This window comes from Mustela erminea, chromosome 12 (assembly GCF_009829155.1).
Source record: "Mustela erminea isolate mMusErm1 chromosome 12, mMusErm1.Pri, whole genome shotgun sequence".
Classification (NCBI taxonomy): Eukaryota; Metazoa; Chordata; class Mammalia; order Carnivora; family Mustelidae; genus Mustela; species Mustela erminea.
In genome coordinates, this window is record NC_045625.1 from 33,202,091 (window position 1) to 33,220,020 (window position 17,930).

At 51.0% G+C, this 17,930-nt stretch overlaps 1 protein-coding gene across 1 annotated transcript in view; it reads right to left on the bottom strand.

Moving 5' to 3' along the window:
* CCDC180 (coiled-coil domain containing 180) overlaps nucleotides 1-17,930 on the bottom strand; it is an 84,892-nt gene that overhangs the window by 34,931 nt on the left and 32,031 nt on the right. Inside the window, 11 exon segments of the mRNA XM_032306486.1 lie at nucleotides 653-1,164; nucleotides 1,294-1,333; nucleotides 2,892-3,018; nucleotides 4,137-4,252; nucleotides 5,112-5,285; nucleotides 6,445-6,567; nucleotides 7,970-8,058; nucleotides 10,566-10,645; nucleotides 13,901-14,020; nucleotides 15,402-15,565; nucleotides 17,800-17,895. Coding sequence (XP_032162377.1) covers nucleotides 653-1,164; nucleotides 1,294-1,333; nucleotides 2,892-3,018; nucleotides 4,137-4,252; nucleotides 5,112-5,285; nucleotides 6,445-6,567; nucleotides 7,970-8,058; nucleotides 10,566-10,645; nucleotides 13,901-14,020; nucleotides 15,402-15,565; nucleotides 17,800-17,895 — 1,641 coding nt within the window.

Consider the following 17,930-nt stretch of genomic DNA (forward strand, 5'->3'; position numbering starts at 1 on the left):
TACTCTGCTATAGCAGTCTCAACAGACTAAGACAATCAGCTTCACCACTTGTTACTAATTTATACTTGGTCTCTAGACCGCTTTTCTATTACATGCCTGTGGGAATTTGAATTTGGGATCTCTGCTAAAAAACGAGTCTCCTATGCCAATTCTTCTACAGCAGTACAGAAAGAGAGTCTTGCAATTTAATGGAGTTCAAGTTACTGTTCTATGGGTTGGAATGTGTTTTGAGGACAAGACTTATTAATGTGAGAGTAACTTCCCTACACTCCAAGGAGAGCTCTGTCTGCCATCTTGGATATGGATCTTTTTTCTGTTACAGAAGAGAATGGGAAGAGAGAGGGAATGGAGAGGCGAGGTTGGTCTACACAGGAAAGAATCGCTGGGAAAGAGATGATCAGGGAAAGACAAGGAAAGCCATACAGTTAAGGGTTGACTTCAGAGTAGGTTGCAGAATAAGATGTTAGGAGAAGAAAGTGAATTTTAAAAGCACTGTCGTGAGGTAAGAATTGGATTCCTTTTGACAAAATAAAAGACATGCAAACATTTGTAAATCCCAGTGGAGACTGGGACCCCAGCTTGTAATAGGGATACATAGAGCGAGCCTAGAATGCTTTCCCCATACCCAAGAATGGATCCATTGCTGGCCTACCTCTTCCATAAATAAAGTCTCGTGTTCTTCCTCCTCCTCCCCCTGCTTCTCTTCCTCTTCGCGCTCCTCTTCCTCCTGCCCCTCCTCCTCCTCCTCTTGCTTTTTCTTCTTCCTCTTCACCTTCTCCTCCCTCTCCTCCGCCTTTTCCTTGTCTTCCCCCTCCTCCTCCTTCTCCTCCTCCTCTTTTTCTTCTTCTTGAAGCATCATATCTTCCTGGTTCAGAGATGGTTTTAAGGAGTCTCGTTCAACTTGTATTTTCTCTGATTCTTTAACTGACTCCTCACTGGACTCATCCCTCTTGCCACTCTGTTTAGACGGTTCCTGCTGGCTCACTGCCGTCTCCTCGGTTAAGGAAGACTCAATTTCTTGATCATCTTCTTCCATCTCTTCTGCTGGACTGGAGGGAATTGTTCTGGTACTTTCACCTTCCTCACTTCTGCTCATTTCCACTTGAGCCCTCTGTTTGCTTCTCCAGCTTCTCGTACTCTCCTGGAAGTACTTTTCGTACACTTCTGTTGATGACCGACCCCAAAGCACAAGGAAAAACAGGTTACCAAGGTAGCCTGGATTGGGCCCACCCAGCCCACAAATGTACAAGAGTGAAGTCAGAGAGGATTAGACTTGAATTAGAATAGTGTTACCTGGTTCCCTGAATTTGAAAATGACTTCCCCATCCAAAGTCTACAAAGAAAAACCACAGGGCACTGAGTGAGCAGCATTGCCTTTCTCCAGAGTGCCACTTCTACTTAAATGAATAATCATTTTATAATCTCATTTAAGTAGAAGCACCCACCCCTTCCCTTCAACATCTGACACGGCCTTGACTACTTATTTTCCTGCAGTAATCAGAGTGTTCCCAACCTGGGGAATCAGTTTTCCTTAATCCCAAGCAGGCTTGTAAATCTTTCTATCCCACAATAGGCATTATCAGTAAACAACTCTCATTCTGACATTTTTGTGGTGATCTGGGGCAAAGAGCAAGAAAGTATAAATAGAAGGATGCAAACCAAGGGGCAGAGGTCTGCAGCTCCCAGTGCTGGATGTGAACATACAGAATGAACATGATTTACATGACCTGGGAGCCCCTTCATTAACCCTACAAATTCCCTGTTTCACAGACTCTACATGAGGTCGTGAATATACTGTGCCATGGATAACTCTGTGGACTGTAGAATTCGCAGGTCGGGATTGGAATCCCAGCTCCTTTCAAGCTGAGTGAACTTGGCCAAGCTCCTTAAGCCCGTCAGAGCTCAAGGTCTTCCCTTGTGCCATGGAGATCACAATAGATACTCAACTTGAACCAAGGCAAGCAGACCGATCTCAAAGTGCAGATGATGAGCTCCCCTTCAAGCCAGATGCCAGAGGAAGCATTTACTAATGACTGAAACAGAGATCCTTCCTCTCTGTAGGGATTCTCAGAGGAGCTGGGGACTCTGTGCACACGAGAAAGCCTCAGCCAGCTTTAGTGATAACTGCAAGTAGTGTCCGGTCTGGCCAAGCAGGACAATGGCTGGCTGGGTGGGAAGGAGACAAATTCTAAGAGGGTCAGACCAGGACGTGCCAGCTAGTCGTGCATTCACCAGGGCAGATTCACTGTGTCCAAATCATGTGCAAGACGTTGTGCGAAGGGCGAGTTGAAGCTGCATCAAAGTTAATGAGACGTAACCTGCCCTTCAGGAAATACCTACTCTGGGATGTTCTGTGCTCCTCTCTTTGCCAGCCATCAACATACGAGCATGTCCAGTGAGAGGAGCAGGGACAGGGGCCAAGGAATGTGAGTGGTTGGGACATTAATCCCTGGTAGTGGAATACTGGCTGGCTCTGGGATGTGGGGAGACAGAGGGCTGCCCACCGAGAAGGCTGAGGAAGGCTGGCGGGGTGGGGGGTGGGCAGGGGGAGGTGGGCAGGGGTGGGGGGTGGACTCCAGAGGGGAGAGAGGGCAGGTCCTAGCTGTATTATAGGACACCAGTGGTGGGGAAGATGAATGAAACTCAGAGTCCTAGAAAATCGTCTTTTCTTCATAATTCCATACAAGCCTGCCTGAACTCGGGAGCCCTTCAACCCCTTTTAATCGAAGAAAGAGGTCTCTTTTAGAAACGCCTTCGGCTTCTTGCCGCTTGCTGTCCTGACTGAGAAGGGGTTCGTGAAGGTATGGAAGGGAAGGCAGATCAGAGCTAGAAGATACCCTTTCCTCTTTGCTTCTCTGGGAGTGGCTGCGTGTTCACACTGCTCTCCATACCTGCTGAAAGATCTCCCGAATGTAGAAGTGTTGGCTGAGGGTGGAGCTGTAGGAGTTCAGTTCTTCCAGTATGATCACTGGGTACTCCGTCGCTTCCTTTGTCAGGAGCTTGTGGAAACACTCATACCTGGGAGGGGAGTGGAGGAGGGGGGCTAAAGCAGGGGGGAGCTCCACTGAGTTGGGGGGACCCCAACCCAGAGCCACACCCCAGGCCGCTGGGAAATGAGCTGGGGCCACACAGAGCCAATGCCCGAGTTTCCTTTCGCTTTGGCAATCCTTGGTTTGTTTTGCTATTTTTCTAATCCTACAAGGAATACACACTTTTTGTAGAACATCTGGAAAACACACGTGGGAGAGTTCTCTGTTGTAACATGTGTTCCCCTTTCCTGTCCACGGTCCTAACCCTGTGCTTGAACTTTACCTACATGATCCCATCAAACCTCTAATGCTCCAGGGATCAGGCTTTATCTGTCTCCCAGATAAGGAGAGGAGGCTGAATGTGGGGGTGGGGGATGGGGTGGGGGGGTGACTTACCTGCCTCAAGATACACTTCAGAAGCTAAGTACTCAAGCTAAGTACTGCAATCATTTGGCGGTGCAGTGTCATTTCTATGAATGGTCCCTATAGAATCAGTTGTATAAAGGCACAAAGATACAAGACAGTTCACAGAGTACTGTTTTTAATACTGTGAAACTGGAACCAATCTTAAAGAGCTAATCAACTGGGGGATGGTTAGACCATTATGAAGCACCCATATTGATGAATTCTGGTCATTAGAAAACGGACATCTATCTGCAGTTAGAGATCTACTTGCATTGCATGAGTCAACCTTTATTGAAAAAACACTGTATATGTGTTTATATCCACATAAATAAATGTACATGCCCATGAAAAAGACGAGGTGGGCAGGAATGAGGGGGAAATTTCTACATTTGTACTGGTTAACTTTTTTGTCTTTAAGAAAGAGCACCTATGTTTTAAAATCTGAAAAGGTAGTGGGAGGGCCCCTGCTCTTGACCTTTAAACTACATGGCCTTGAAATCTTCTTCCATAAACTTTTCAGAGGAAAGTTCTTCCTGGAAGCTTCTGTGTTAGAAGGACCACTAGGACATTCTCCAAAGCTAGAGGCAACATTTTAATCTTGAGCTCGCTGAGCATACCCTGGGGTCCTAAGCAGGCAGCCTCTGATCTTGAAGATGAATTTCAGGCCACTCCCTTCTGTCTTTTGGAATCTGGTCTGCCTACCTGGCTTTCATATTCTTCAGGAAATCTTTGGCCTTTTCCAGGTGAATCTTCAGTGTTTCCTCGTCGCTTTGCTGCCTCAGTTGGTCCAAAAGCTTATCCAGGCGGGCTTCCAGGGCCTGGCAGCCACCCCCAAAATACAAGGAAGCAGATGTGAGTTAACAAAACTCAAAACTCACCGAGTGCCTGTGAGTGACATGCGGAGACCCTACCACCAGAACCAAGGGGCAGGTGCCTCAGGGCAAACACAGGGCTTTTTCCTAGAAAAGGGGGCACCAAATGTGCTACCACACTTACCCTCAATGCTCTGGGCTCTTCTGTCGATAATGTTCTTCTCTGTCTACTTTACATCCCTGGAGACCCAGCTCAGATGGGACTCCTCGGGACACGTCCCTATACCCACACAGCCTCAGCAGGCCACCCCCCACCCCCTCCCATGGTGCCTGGCCCTTGCTCTCCTTGAACCAATTGTATTTAAAATCAGATGCTGGGTGTCTCCCTCCATTTCCTAGACTGTGTGAAGGCAAGGGGGGTGGGGGCCCAGCTCATCTCCTGTGGGCACGGGGTGACTGCCATAGGTAGAAGCTCCGCACCCCACCCCAGTCTGTCTGTCTCTCATGCACACTCTCTTACAGACACATTTGGGTCCAGGGACCCATCACTAGCCCAGACCTAACAGGTGGATTTCTCCTATTCCCATTTAGCCCATGACCAAAGGGAGCCTTGATTTCTCCATCTGTGTAAGTCTTATAGCTTGAGGTTTTACATTTGAATCTAAGATAAGTTTGTGGTTAACTTTTATTTACTCTATGATAAATATGGTGGGTTGTCTTATTTTTGTTTTTGTTTTTGTTTTTTTGTAATATGAATGCCATCTGAGGTTACAGGCCGCCCAGCAGAGCCCTCCAGCAGCTGACTGTCTGGGTGCGGCCCTCCCTTCCATCCCCGCAGGGGCTTCTGGGGGGCAAGAGACCACACCTTCTCATCCAGGCTGCGCTTCTGCCTCAGCTGCTCCATCCTCTTCTCCAGCTCTACATCCAGCACCGACAGTGCGCTCTGATGTGCCTCCCACAGCTGCACGGCCTCCTGGAAGTAGCTGAAGAGATCTGAGCTCTGCCATTCTGTCTGCTTTGCCAGGCCCTCGAAGGATATCTGTAGTGGCAGAACCCAGAGAAGGGGGCTTGAAGGCCGATGGGCCCGGGGGAGAAGAAGGCCACCCCCATCACAGGGCTCCCTCGCCAGCCAGTGGAGGCCCCACCTCTCCAACGACCGGCCCCACCTCTCCAACGACTGGCCCCGCCATCACTGCCTGGGCACCATCCCTTGGGGTCATCTTCCTGGGTCACACACTGGTTCATGGCTCTCCCTCCTCTGGAACAGCTTCTGGTCTGCCCAAAGCCATGCCCTCAGTCTGGCTGACCCCAAAGTCCCATCTCTAGATCTGTCCCATATCAACTGAAGTCACTAGTGGGAAGAAGGGGAGGTTTGGGGCCTGGAAGAAAGCAGGAGCCGCCCCAGACACCAGCCTGGGTACTCAGGTGGGCCATGCCCATCTCAGCCTGGGCAGGTTTCCTTCTTTGGAGTTCCCTGATTCTAAGCATCTGAGCCAAACACCATTCTTGGCTGTTAAATCCTCACCTCTCCCCATTTCGCGGTTGTATTTTATGCTCTCAGTGGGGTCAGGGGGCAGCAAACTTGGTCTAAGAACTAAATTTGGCCCTCAGCCTTTTATGTATGTGGCCCTGAGAGGTAAGCTAATTTTACATTTTTTAATGGCTGAACAAAAAAATCAGACAAAGCTACCGAATGATGTAGAAATTATATGAAATTCAAATTTCAGTGTTCACAAATAAAATTGTCTTTTGTGTGACAAGAACGGAGTGAGAAGTTGTTACAGAGACTTGACAGGCCTCAGGGAACTATCCTGAGTTTTTACTATCCAGCGCTTAGCAGAAAATGTTTCCCCACCCAGGTCCTGATCCTAAGCATCTTGGGGCAGGGGTTTGTTGTTCCTTGTGGCCCTTCGGCACACAGACTTGACAAGGGCTCGGAGGAGCTCTCGCTACCCCAGCCCTGGGCAGCACGGCTGTCACTGGGCAGCAGGGTGGGAGGGGTGTCACGGGGGAGCCCAGAGCACCCCGTGCAAAGAACTACCCCAGAGGGGTGGCCAGGACCGGGGAAATGGACTCACTGGTGACAAGAAAGTTTGGGGCCCCTGGACTCTGGTCTTCTCATAGCGGGGCACTCCAGGTGACCGCTCCCCCCAACCACCCACCCCGCTCTCCAGCTGTGCAGGTCCCCAGCTACGCACATCCAAGAGCTCCAGCTCCTCCTCCACCTTGCTCTGCAGCTCGCCCACCATCTGGAAGAAGTATGGGCTCACCAGGCTCTCTGCCTCCTCCTCAGTGAAGGCTTTGCAGTCCAGCAGCTGCTTCTGGAGGGGAACCAGAGCAGAGCCTGGCTTAGGATGGGGGGAGGGCTTCACCTCGGGGCCTGGCCCTGTCCCCTGAGGTCTGCCTCTCACCCAGCCTCAGGGGGAAACCCCCCCCCAGCGGTAGAGATGGTCCATCTTTACGGTCGGCCCACGGAGTCCAGGCGCTGTGCACTCTCCCTGTTCTCTCACTTAGCCCCACTTGACAGACGAGGAAACCAAGGCTCAGAGAAGCGGAGGAACTTGCTGGAGGCCACACATCTGGCAAGTGGGGGGCTGTGACCTGAACTCAGAACTGTCGTCCTGCAGACTCCAGAGACATAATCAGCCATGCTAACGGCCTCGGTGCGGCTGCAAGTCAGACGGGCTCCTACTTCCCGTAACTGAATTCCTATTATGCCAGCTGGAAAGCAGCCTTCTTCATATTAATAAAGCCTTGGTTTATGTACAAAATCTAATATAAACCAATCTCCCCGGATAAAAATTGTCTATAGTTGTATGCTTCCAATGCTGCTGAATAGGAATACCAAGGGCCCTTCCTGCCAGGCCTAAGACACTCTTGGGGTGTGTGCTGACTTCAACTTAGCCCCTGCTGTACCTGACAAAGAGAAGTAGGATGGGCACAAGGGTCAGCACTGAGGGCCCCTGAGCTCCTCGGGAGGTCCCAGGCAGCAGCATGGATGAAGGGAGGAAACTCTCAGGGTCATGGTGCTGGGAAGGCTCTCCTAGGGCCTAGGAGCAAAGGTTTCCACCCTTCTCTCCCTCCAGGCTTTACTTCTGAGGCTTGACACCCTGAAAAACCTGACTGAGAGGTACGCTGCTGGCCCTAAGGCCACAGAGCACTGGACCCTGCCTGATACCATGAAGCACTCTGCTCCCTGTGACTTCTGCTCACCCCAGAGTCTCGGGGGCAGAACAAAAGCTGTACAGACTCATGACGGGAGGAGGAGCAGGAACTTGTCGGAGCCAGGAGGCAGGAGGGGATAATCTGGGCATTCTGCTCAAATTATCTTCCTGTACCCCAAAAAAGCAGGCACTGTCATGGAAGTAGTCTGTGAGGGACCCACAATCTCACCCTCTGACAGGGGCCAGCAGGGTGGACAGAAGGGCTGGGTGTGACAGCAGTGGCTGCACTCACTTACAGAAGTGAAGCCCTGGAAATAATCCCCTGGTCCGACCTGCCCTGGATCAATGTCAAGTGCTGTAAGGGGTACAGATGGTCAAGGCTGACGTGGTCAGAGTGTATCACTGCCCCCTTGGGGTTGGGAAGTTTTCCTGGAGGAGGTCAGGCTGGGCTCCACCCTGAGTGACAGGTGGGAAAAGCTGGGGAGGAGGGGTCGGGCAGAGGGGGTGGGGGGTAATCCAGGCTGGAGGAGGGCAGGGGCGGGGCGGGAAGGGCCCCCACCTTGCACGTCTGCACCTGGGCCAGGCACTCCTGCCACGTCTTCTCGTACTGCAGGCGGATCCGCATCATGCAGTCTATGTGGAAGGTGTCTCCGTGGGCAGAAAGAAAACATGTCAGCTGCTCTTCCAGGAGGAAGAGGGGACATTAGAAAGAGTTTACCCTCTGCAAGGGAGGCAACTTCTCCCCTCAGCGAAGATAATTAAGGTGAGATCCATGGTCTCGATTCTGAGCAGGGGCTGGGATCCCCTTCCTCCAAAGTCTGCGACACCCCAAGAGAAGGGCCTGGAACGAGGAGCTGCCTTTATCTGTTCCAAATCTATTCTGACCCTGATTCTTCACTCCATGTCAAGGCTAATGAAATGCTTTTCAGAGGGTTGCACCAAATCATAAAACAATACCAAGGGTGCAAATTAATGAGAGTTTACCGATCACATCTGTAGTTAATTCCCTAAGAAGTAAAAGGTTTGGCGGAACACTCAGAAGGTGTCTGATTTTTCTCTCCTCCCCGTCTACTGTTTCCCACTTTCTAATAAACTCATTGTGCGACTCTTGGTGTCTCAGACAAGCAGTTGAGGTTTAATGTTCCTGGAAGTTCTAGAAACTGAAAGCACAAAGATTCTGCAGTGGGTTTTCTGTTTTGGTTTGGTTTGGTTTGATTTTTTGGATGAGGGCTGAGGAGGAGGACAGGGTGGATAGAAGCTGGGTAGATGGAGGACACAGGAGGGGGGGAGGACGGGTATGTAGTGGAACCGACAAGGAGAAGCTCTAAAACTGGTTTCTCCAACCTCAGGGCATCTTCCTTGGCAAGCACGTCCCCACCCATCCCCTGAAGTCACAGTGATCTGTGCTTCCACTCCTGTACCCCTCTGACCTCTTCCCACTCTGACCTCATCACTCCCAGCTCAGAACTTTGCCCTGGGTTCCTGCTCCAACCACAGAAAGCCCAGCCTCCCCCACACAGCAACGAGGCTGGCTGGTCTGGGCCCCGGGCACCTTCCAGCCTCTCCTGCGATGTTCTTCTTTCCCCAAAGGCCTCAGCTCTGTCTTGCGCCTGAGCCTTCTCGCATGCTATTCTTCCTGCTAGAAAATCTCCTCTCAGAACTGGGTTTGGCCACCTCTTGCCTTGCTCTTCTTGACTGGAAGAACACTTCCCCCGCAAGGTCTCCTTTGACCCATAACCGAGCTGCGTGCCCAGAAACATGCTGGTCACCTGTCTGCTCTCCGCTGTAACACCCTGCATGGCCTGAACCCCACCCTGGATGGGAAACACCCAAGGAGCCATCCTGCTGTGTACCAAGGCCCAGGCCCACTCCCATACCTAGCAGGTGCCTGCTAAATGGCAGTCATTGCTATTATTGAGGGTCTTGGGGCTCGTACCTTGGTATTATAATACCTTTGCAATTCTAAACCTGAGAGCCCTGGGAGCAAGGGTGGGTACTCTTAACCGAAGTATCCAGGTCAAGTTCAAGCGTGATTTCATTAGCTGTGTGACCATGGGCAGGATCCCTCATCTCTCCATGCCTCTGAGTCCTTCTCTATCACAGGGAGATAATGACACTTCTGACCTTACCAGGTTGTTGTAAGCCTCAAAGGAGATTGAAATATCCTATGTCTTCTAGAGCAAGGCTTGGCAAACATTTTCTATGAATGGCTAGATAGTAGATACTGCCAGCTTTGCCAGTCATAGAGTCTCTGTTGCAGCTACTCTTCTTTTTTTTTTTAAGAACTTACTGATTTGAAAGAGAGAACTAGAGCACAAGCAGGGAAGGGGGAAGGGGCAGATCCCAGGACTCTGGGATCACGACCTGAGCCGAAAGCAGACACTTAACCATCTGAGCCTCCCAGGTGCCCTGCAACTATTCGCTTCTGCTGCTGTAGAGCAGAGGCAGCCAGAGACAATATGGAAACAAACGGGCAGGGCTGTGTTCCAATGAAACTTACTTGCAAACAAGCAGGGGCCCATGGGTGGGAGTTTGAGGACCCTTGATATAGAGCATTTCTAAACATTACCATTTATTATTGAGCCTCTCTTGTAAGCCAGGCATTGAACTATGGACGACTGGACTGTAGGATGTAATTCCCACAACAACCCCACAAGGTAGGTACCTTTATTGCTCCTCTTGAGATCCCTATTTTACAGAGGAGCAGTTCAAGGCCAAGAGAGGCTGCACCTTCCCCAAGGTCACACAGCCGGAACAGCACAGAGCTGGGGGGGTCAAACCCAAGTCTCTCTGACTACATGACCACATGCTTGGTATCTCCTATGCCCACGGCCTGGTCCCCAAGCTGTCCTCACAGGAGGTCATCAGAGCCATCCCTCTGGCTTCCTGCTGGTTAAGGGATCAGAGTGTGTGGGTGGCATGGCTGCCAACGGGGAAGAGACCAGGAAGCTGTGGGAGGGAGGAAAGGGGCTCTACCATGCAAGGTTTGGGAGATTTTATGTGAACCCTCAGAGTTCATGCTTGCATCTGCATTCTCTCCCTCTAGGGGGATGTGCCCCACTCCTGAGTTTACGACGGGCTCTCACCTAAATGACTGGCTACTACTTGAACAGGTTCTGAAGAGACTCAGGTGGCATCCCATAGATCTCACTCACCAAGGTGCTTATTGAGGGAGTTGAGAGAAGAATGCCATTCAGTCAGCTGAGCTTTGCTGTAATTGGGGGGTAGAAGGTCACTGGGGAAGGAACATAGGACAAGTAAGCCATGCTTGTATAGAACGTTCACTTACCAGAACTGGTAGCATCTTCAGGCACGTGGCCCCAGTATTATGTGGTATCTATATAAATATCAAAGAAATAGTTGGCTTGTTGGGGACTTCCTGGTACCAAAAATATAACTCATAAGAGGTCTATTAATATTACCAAGTCTGTTACTTAGAAAATAAAACCAAGGACACCCGAGTGGCTCAGTTGGTTAAGTCCCTAACTCCTTATTTCACCTCAAGTCATGATTTCGGGGTCATGAGATGGAGCTAGTGTGGAGTCTGCTTAATATTCTCTCTCTCCCTCTCCCCACCCGCTCCCCACCCACTCCCCACCCTGTGCGCATGTGCGCTCTCGCTCTCCCTCCACCCCCTCCCCCAAAAAAAGAAAAGAAGAAGAAGCAGGAGGAGGAAGAAGAGAAACTAAATTTCCTTAATGGAAAAAAAAAAAAAAATGGCTTACATGACTGGACAAAGGAAGCCTACTTGCCTACTTCTACGAACCGAATTCAAGATAACAATATAAATGCATACAAAGTTTATGCATTAAGACATGCTTAACAGTAGTGTTTATAAGCACTCAAAAAATCATAAACAAACTTCATATCCAACAACTGGTTCTGTCTAAATAAAGCACAGTGCATTCTCTTCTGAAGTCACTGAAGATCATGTGGCAGATTGAAAAACTGGCCAATATCCTTAGCTGCTCCCCTCCGTCTATTTCTCCACCCCTGGGCTGGGCCAGACCACGTGATTTTCTTTAGCCAATGAGGCATTAGCAAATGAGATCATGAGGTGGAAAAGCTTGTGTTCTCCCCTTTCTCTCTACTGTTGCAGGTATCTCTGCCTCTGCTACCAGAGAAGCCTCAGCTTCTCCAGTCCAGGCTCCAGACATGGGAGTGAGGCCATTCTAGACCATCTAGTCTCAGCCCGGCCAGCCCAGATACCTATATACCGTATAGGACCAGGACCTATATAGGGTCCAGCCCAGGACCCTATACCGTATTGTCCAAACCAGGACGTCTTTGACAATGAAGACAGGGAGTCTATTAATAATTATACTAGGACAAGATGTGTAACCCAGGATGACCTTGGGCACCCTACTTATGGTGGGATGGTAAAGAGCAAAAGATAAGTCCGAGACTTGCACAGCATAATCTCAAGTCTAAACATTATACTAAGAGCAGTACTGTGTCCCAGATTGGATCCTGGGACAGAAAAAGGACAGTGGCAGAAAACTGGTGAAATCTGAAAACATCTGGTGTCTAGTTAATGGGAATGTGTGAGTTAATTTCTGTTTTGTATTTAAGATAATGATAGTAGGGGAAACTGGGTAAGGGGTCTACAGGAATTCTGTGCACTATCTTTTTAAGTTATCTGTAAGTCTAACATCACTCCAAAATAAAAAAGTTTTAAAATTATATGCACATATGCTTATCAGATCCAAGAAAATCCACGGAAATACTCCTAGGATTTTGGAAAACTCTCTCTTGGGAGCCCTGGGAATCTTATCAAGACCCCCCAGCCCTGCGACACCAGAGCCCACAAGCCTGCAGGGGGCCTCTGCATGAGCAGAGAAATAAGGTCCAGATCTCTGGGGTTTCAGGAGTAAGGCCTGGAGCTATGGGAGGATGGGGTATGGAATCCCATATGAGGTAGCTCCTCGAGACAGCTCCTTGGGCTTGATGAGAAGGCACCCTACCTTCCCAGCAGGGGCCAGAAGCACCAGGAAATGCATTTTCCCGCCTGTCTTTGGCCCTGTCTCTCCCTTCACCCGGGCAGGTAGCCAGCCTATGTGTTCACAGCCTATGTGCGGGATATGGCAGGGTAGAAAAGACAGCAGCCTGGAAATCTTTCTGGATCTTGTCTCAAAATCTAAGTTTTCCGGGGAGCCTAGAGCACTGGGGAGGGGAAACCTTGGTGCGAGAGGGCTGAGATCCCAGGGGAGGGGAGCTGGGCCGGCAGCTGAGACCTGAGGACCCGGGGCTCTCTTCTCACGCAGCAGAAGGGGGCTGGGGACAGGGGCGGGCAGAGAGGACGGCTGCCTGGCAGGGGCAGCCTGGGTCCTCCTTCCTGGTGGAAGGCTGGGGAACAGCTAAGACCCAGGTACTAGGAGAAAAACAGCTCCCTGGGTGTGAGGCCACAGGGGCGCAGAGTAGCCTCAAGAGTCCATAGCCAGCTGTCTAGAGGTGAGGGCAGCTGCCCCACGGCAACTGGGTGATCAAACACAGAGGAACAGACCCCTTTACATGGCTTCCCATGGGGAATCATGGCTTCACCTCAATAGCTACAACCTCAAGAAAGACCTGAGTTTGGCCTGGTTTCATAAACAGGGACTCAGTCAGAAAAAGTAGAGTTACAGAAAACAAGAAAAGTGCTTTATCTTGTGCGAAGATTTTTATCCACCTTGTTCATTTTGCACCAGCATGGAAAAGTGCCGGCCTGGGGAGACTGGGTGGGGTTCTAATTGTCACTGACACAGGAGGAGAACTTTGAGGAGAACTTTGGCTCTGTGGTGGGGAGATAAGCAGGGCTCCTGCGCAGGGGTGGGAGGGACCAAGGCACACAGGAAGAGGAGGAACATCTCCCAGCACGTGAAGTGCCTCCACTGTCAGGACCACGCAGGCTCCATCCTGCTGCTGAGACGGGATGCTACAGGATCCCCAGGCAGTGGGCTTCTAGGGTCTAGCACATTCACTGTGTGCCTCACCAAACAGCTTATTATGGGGTCAGAGCTGGGTGAGCCCAGGGCTGAGGGGTGCAGCCCTGGACTCTGACAGGTTCCCCGTCTGGTGGCAGCAGGCCTCTTCACGGACCTCAGGCTCCAGCCTCAGACGCTCCCACTCACCCTCCGAACTGCGAGGCTGATGGAGCCATCTGCTCCCCACCAGCTCTCAGAAGAAAGTCCAGCCCCTGAACCTGCCCCCTCCCCACCACACTCAGCCTGCCCACCACTACCCCCCGCCCCCGCCACTGCTTCCTTCCAAGTTTTTTGGCACAGTCACACTAAACTTGTCTCCCCAGCAAATACATCCTGTTCTTTGTTGCCTTTGGGGCTGGAATGCCCCCAGAACATGGGCCCAGGTGGCTAACACAGGACTAAGTTAGAAAGAAATGGCCTGGCTTGGGGGATGCTCCAGGAGAATGGTCAATGCAGAGGACTGTGCCTGCCTCCCCCACGGCACCCCTCACTGGAGCCCCGCCACCTCCCCACCCCCCGCAGCATACCAGATGGTGCAGAGATGCTCCAGCCGCTTTTGCTGCAGGGCTTTCTGGTCCTTCAGCATGCTCTCCATCTCCTTCTTCACACCTGGAGGAGCCTGGATCCTCTCACTGGCCATGAACTCACTGGGGATCCAGATGCATTGGTACCATGGAGAGGAGGGGCAGGGCAGAAGGAGAGAGGGAATGAGACCTGTGGTGAGAACATTCTGAATCTAAGTACCCTGACACCCTTCAGCTGCTTCTTCCCCACTGAGGGCCTCTGGGACAATGATGAAAGGAGGGAGGGTGGAAGGCGAGAGAGAAGAACTAGAGGGCCACCAGGGAGATCCCAGCACTAAGAGCATGTGACCAGCAGGCACAGATCTAGGTGTGGGTTCTGACTGCTGCCTGCCAGCTCTGTGACCTTGGGCAAGTCCCTTCCCTCCTCTGAATCTGTTTCCTTTTCTGTAATAGACCTTATAAAGAGTACCTGCTTGCCTGACACTTACAAGACCCAGTAAGATAATGCAAGCAAAGCCCCTCAGACCATGCCTGGCTCAGGGGAAATGCCCCATAAATGTTAGCTCTTGTCATCACTGTTGATGATTATTGACATCTGTAACAATCTCCAGGCCCAGGCCCAGGCCCAGACGACTCACTTTCCATATAGCATCTTGATCATTACTCAAACCCTAACACTGGCCCATCATCATGTCTGCTTTGCGTAAGGAGACAAAGGCTCTGAGACATTCAAGTGCTTGATCAAGGTCACAGGGAAAGTACAGATGGATCCAGGTCTCAGTACTCCTCCCTGGTGTCAGACTCTGGTGTTCTCCAACGGGAAATTCAGGTGTACAGATGGGCCCCCAGCTGTAGATGCACCATGCAGACGGACAGACAGACATCCTTTGGCATCCTCAGACGTCTTGGCCCAACAAGCAAAAAAAGCCTTGTTTGTTGGCCAGAAGCCTCAGGATCCTTGTGTCCGTATTAACGAAAGGGCCACCTGGCGGCAGAAGCCTGGAGATGGGCCCTCTCCCTCCCTCCCTGAGGTGAAACTTGATACCGGAGGGCAGGAAGTACCAAAGCCTGAGGGACCCTCATTCTCCCCAGCCCAGTAAAACAGGGTTATGTGTAGCAGTAGTGTGGAAATTGGGCAGATAATCAGACGGATGTTTTCAAACAATTTGTACCGGGCTCCAAAAATGCTTATGTGATCATGTTTATGGAGAAAATTAAGATACATAAGCGACATATGCAGTGTGGGTCTAAAAAAGCTTGGGAGGAAATACACCAAAATATCAGCTGTGCTTCTCCCCGTGCTAAGATTAGTGGTGATTTTTAATTTCTTCTTTCTACTTTGATCTACTGGGACTTGAAAAGAAAAGAAGCACTTATTTTCCACCCCAGAAGAACAGCAGTACTCTGGAGTCCCGACAGAAAAGGGAGGGTGAGGGCCACAGGCCTACTGTGCCGGCCTCCCAGGGGGCCTACAGAGGGGCTGCAGGCAGGGGCAGCCACGGACCTGAAACTCTGCACCAGGGCCTGCTTCTTGAGATCCTTCCAGGCGTCCAGCAGGTTCTGCCAGCGGCGGTGGCTGTGGAGCTCCTGCTGCAGCATGGCCTCCGTGAGGTTGATGAACAGCTGGGCGATGGCCCTCCGGTTGCCCAGCAGGGCTTGGTTTATAACCTGTGATATAGGCAGGCAGGCTCTGCATGAGGTGGGGGCTCTCCAGGCTCAGAACAAGGCTCAGTTGGAGAGGGATGATGGGAAGAGGAGCCAGGTGAGCGGCAGGCTGAGGGCCTGGGGCCCAGCAAGGCCAAGGAGGACAGTGACAGCATCCGAAGGGCACTGAGGGGCCACTGGGCACTCAACAAAGTTGCCTAGGGCTGAGCAGCCATGGACAGGGACAGGGGCCTTTCCCGGAAGGCTTACCTATGAACCCTGACTTAACTATGTACCCTCAACCCAACCCCAAGACCATATCAGATTGTCGAAGAAGCTGATTTTCGGTCACCGGAGATCAGCACTCTCATAGGCTCTTAGTGTTTAATTATTTTGCTTTGTTTTTAATAAATTTGTTCCAAAAGCAGAGCGCTTGTGCCAACAGGGATCAGTCACATATGGTTATGATGAGAATGAAGACCCAATTACCAGATGAGGCCAGATCTAGAACATTCATCCTCAGTCCTCCCAGTGAACCTCCCTGGACATTCTTGGTAAGGCAGCGGGGACAATTCTTCATTGTGTGGCACAGTTCTGCTACTTAGTAGCCTGCCCCGTTTATGAGAGCAGTCTCCCCCATGCCCCCGAGGGGTGCAACAGCCAAATGTCTCCACAGCTGCCCAAAGCCCTCACGGGAGGCGCCTCCCTGGGGAAAGGGTGGAAATCTGCCGAACTCAACGGGTAGAAATTCTAGTAATAATTTTCACCAGAACCTGAGGTTTGTTGCCAGCTAGACTTCCTAGCTGGGGAGCACTGGCAGGTTTTTCCTCAACCTCCAACTCTGCAGCCATAATCTGAAGATAATGCTATTGGCAGCAGAGGGATTTTGTGAAATTACATGAGATAAAAGCACAGTCAGGAGCAAGGGCAACTATCCTAATGAGTAAAGTAAGTGTGTGGAAGAAAACAATGAAACATTCCCGGGACGCTGCTAACTCTAACCACCACCCCCCACCCCCGCCCCACAACAGATCAAATGGATCAAAGTTAGGGACTCCTACTTATTTCAAATGACCGAGGCCACTGCTGAGGCATCTTTGACCCCCCCCAACAAGCATTGGTATTTAAGGATCGTGACCCCCATTTTATGGACAGGGAGTTCCAGGTGCTAGAGCAGAGTGATGTTGGGAGCTTGCGCGTCTGGGCGGCGGAGAGGGAGGTCTGTGCCTGCTCCCCGTCTGTGGTTCGTCCGGGACTCCCACACACTGCTGGGAGGTCCCGCTTTCTGCACAGGGCCTAGAAGCCCATGCAGGCAAAATGTGCCCCTGAGTAGCCAGAGGAAGCAACAACATGGACGGACACAGAGCATGCAGTGCTACGTGAAATAAGTCAGACAGAGAAAGACAAATATAGGATTTGACTCATGTCAAACTGAAGAAACAAAACAAACAAACAAACAAACAAAAAAGACAAAAAAACCCCAGACTCCATATAGAGAACTGGTGGTCACCGAAGGGGAGGTTGGGGGGGGATGGGCGAAACAGGTGAAGGGTATCAAGAGCACACTTGTCGTGAGGAGCACTGAGTAATGTACGGGTGTGTTGGGTCACTGTACCATACACCTGAGACTCCCAGAGCACTGCAATGTTACTTATTCTGGAAGAAAATACATACGTACATACACAAGCGTCCTTCCGCATGGCGAAGGAGTCAGGCTTAACTCTGACTTTGGAGGCATTATGAACAACCTTGAATTTCTTGTTTTCTACACCCAAAGAAAGCAGCTGGACAAGGGTGGGATGTGGACAGAGCTAGGAGGCAGGCATGGTTTAACAACAGGCACTGAGAGCCAGCAGGAAGGCAGATAAGAACCACCAGAAAAACAGTGCAGGCTGGGGTCATTTAGGAGGGCACAGACCACCCAGAGAGCAGGACAGCTCATCATCTAGCACCTACGACACTGCACAAGGGAAGCTAAGACTGGGCCCAGACCTGCTCGGAAAACCATCAGTGCCCAAACCAGTGACCCTGTGCTAGGTCACTGGGATTCAGACAGCAGGGATGGGTGCCATGTACTTTAGAAAGATTTCTATTGAAAATATTTAACCAAAACCCTGGTTCTGAACCCAAGTGACCAACCCGAGTTCCCTGGAAATGTGACCTACAAGAAAACCCCTGTTCCTGAGACACCAGGCTTGGGGCATCCTCAGGTTCCGCTCCACCTCTGGGCCAACCCGCTGCACGTGCAGACCACTCACCATGGCCTCCTTGTTTATCAGCCTGTACACGTCAGGTTGCGTGAGGTAGGAAGTCTTCTCTATGATTTCTGCATACTTCTTCAGCACGCTTTTGAGCTAGAAACAACAAGGTGCCATTGTTAGCAACTGTC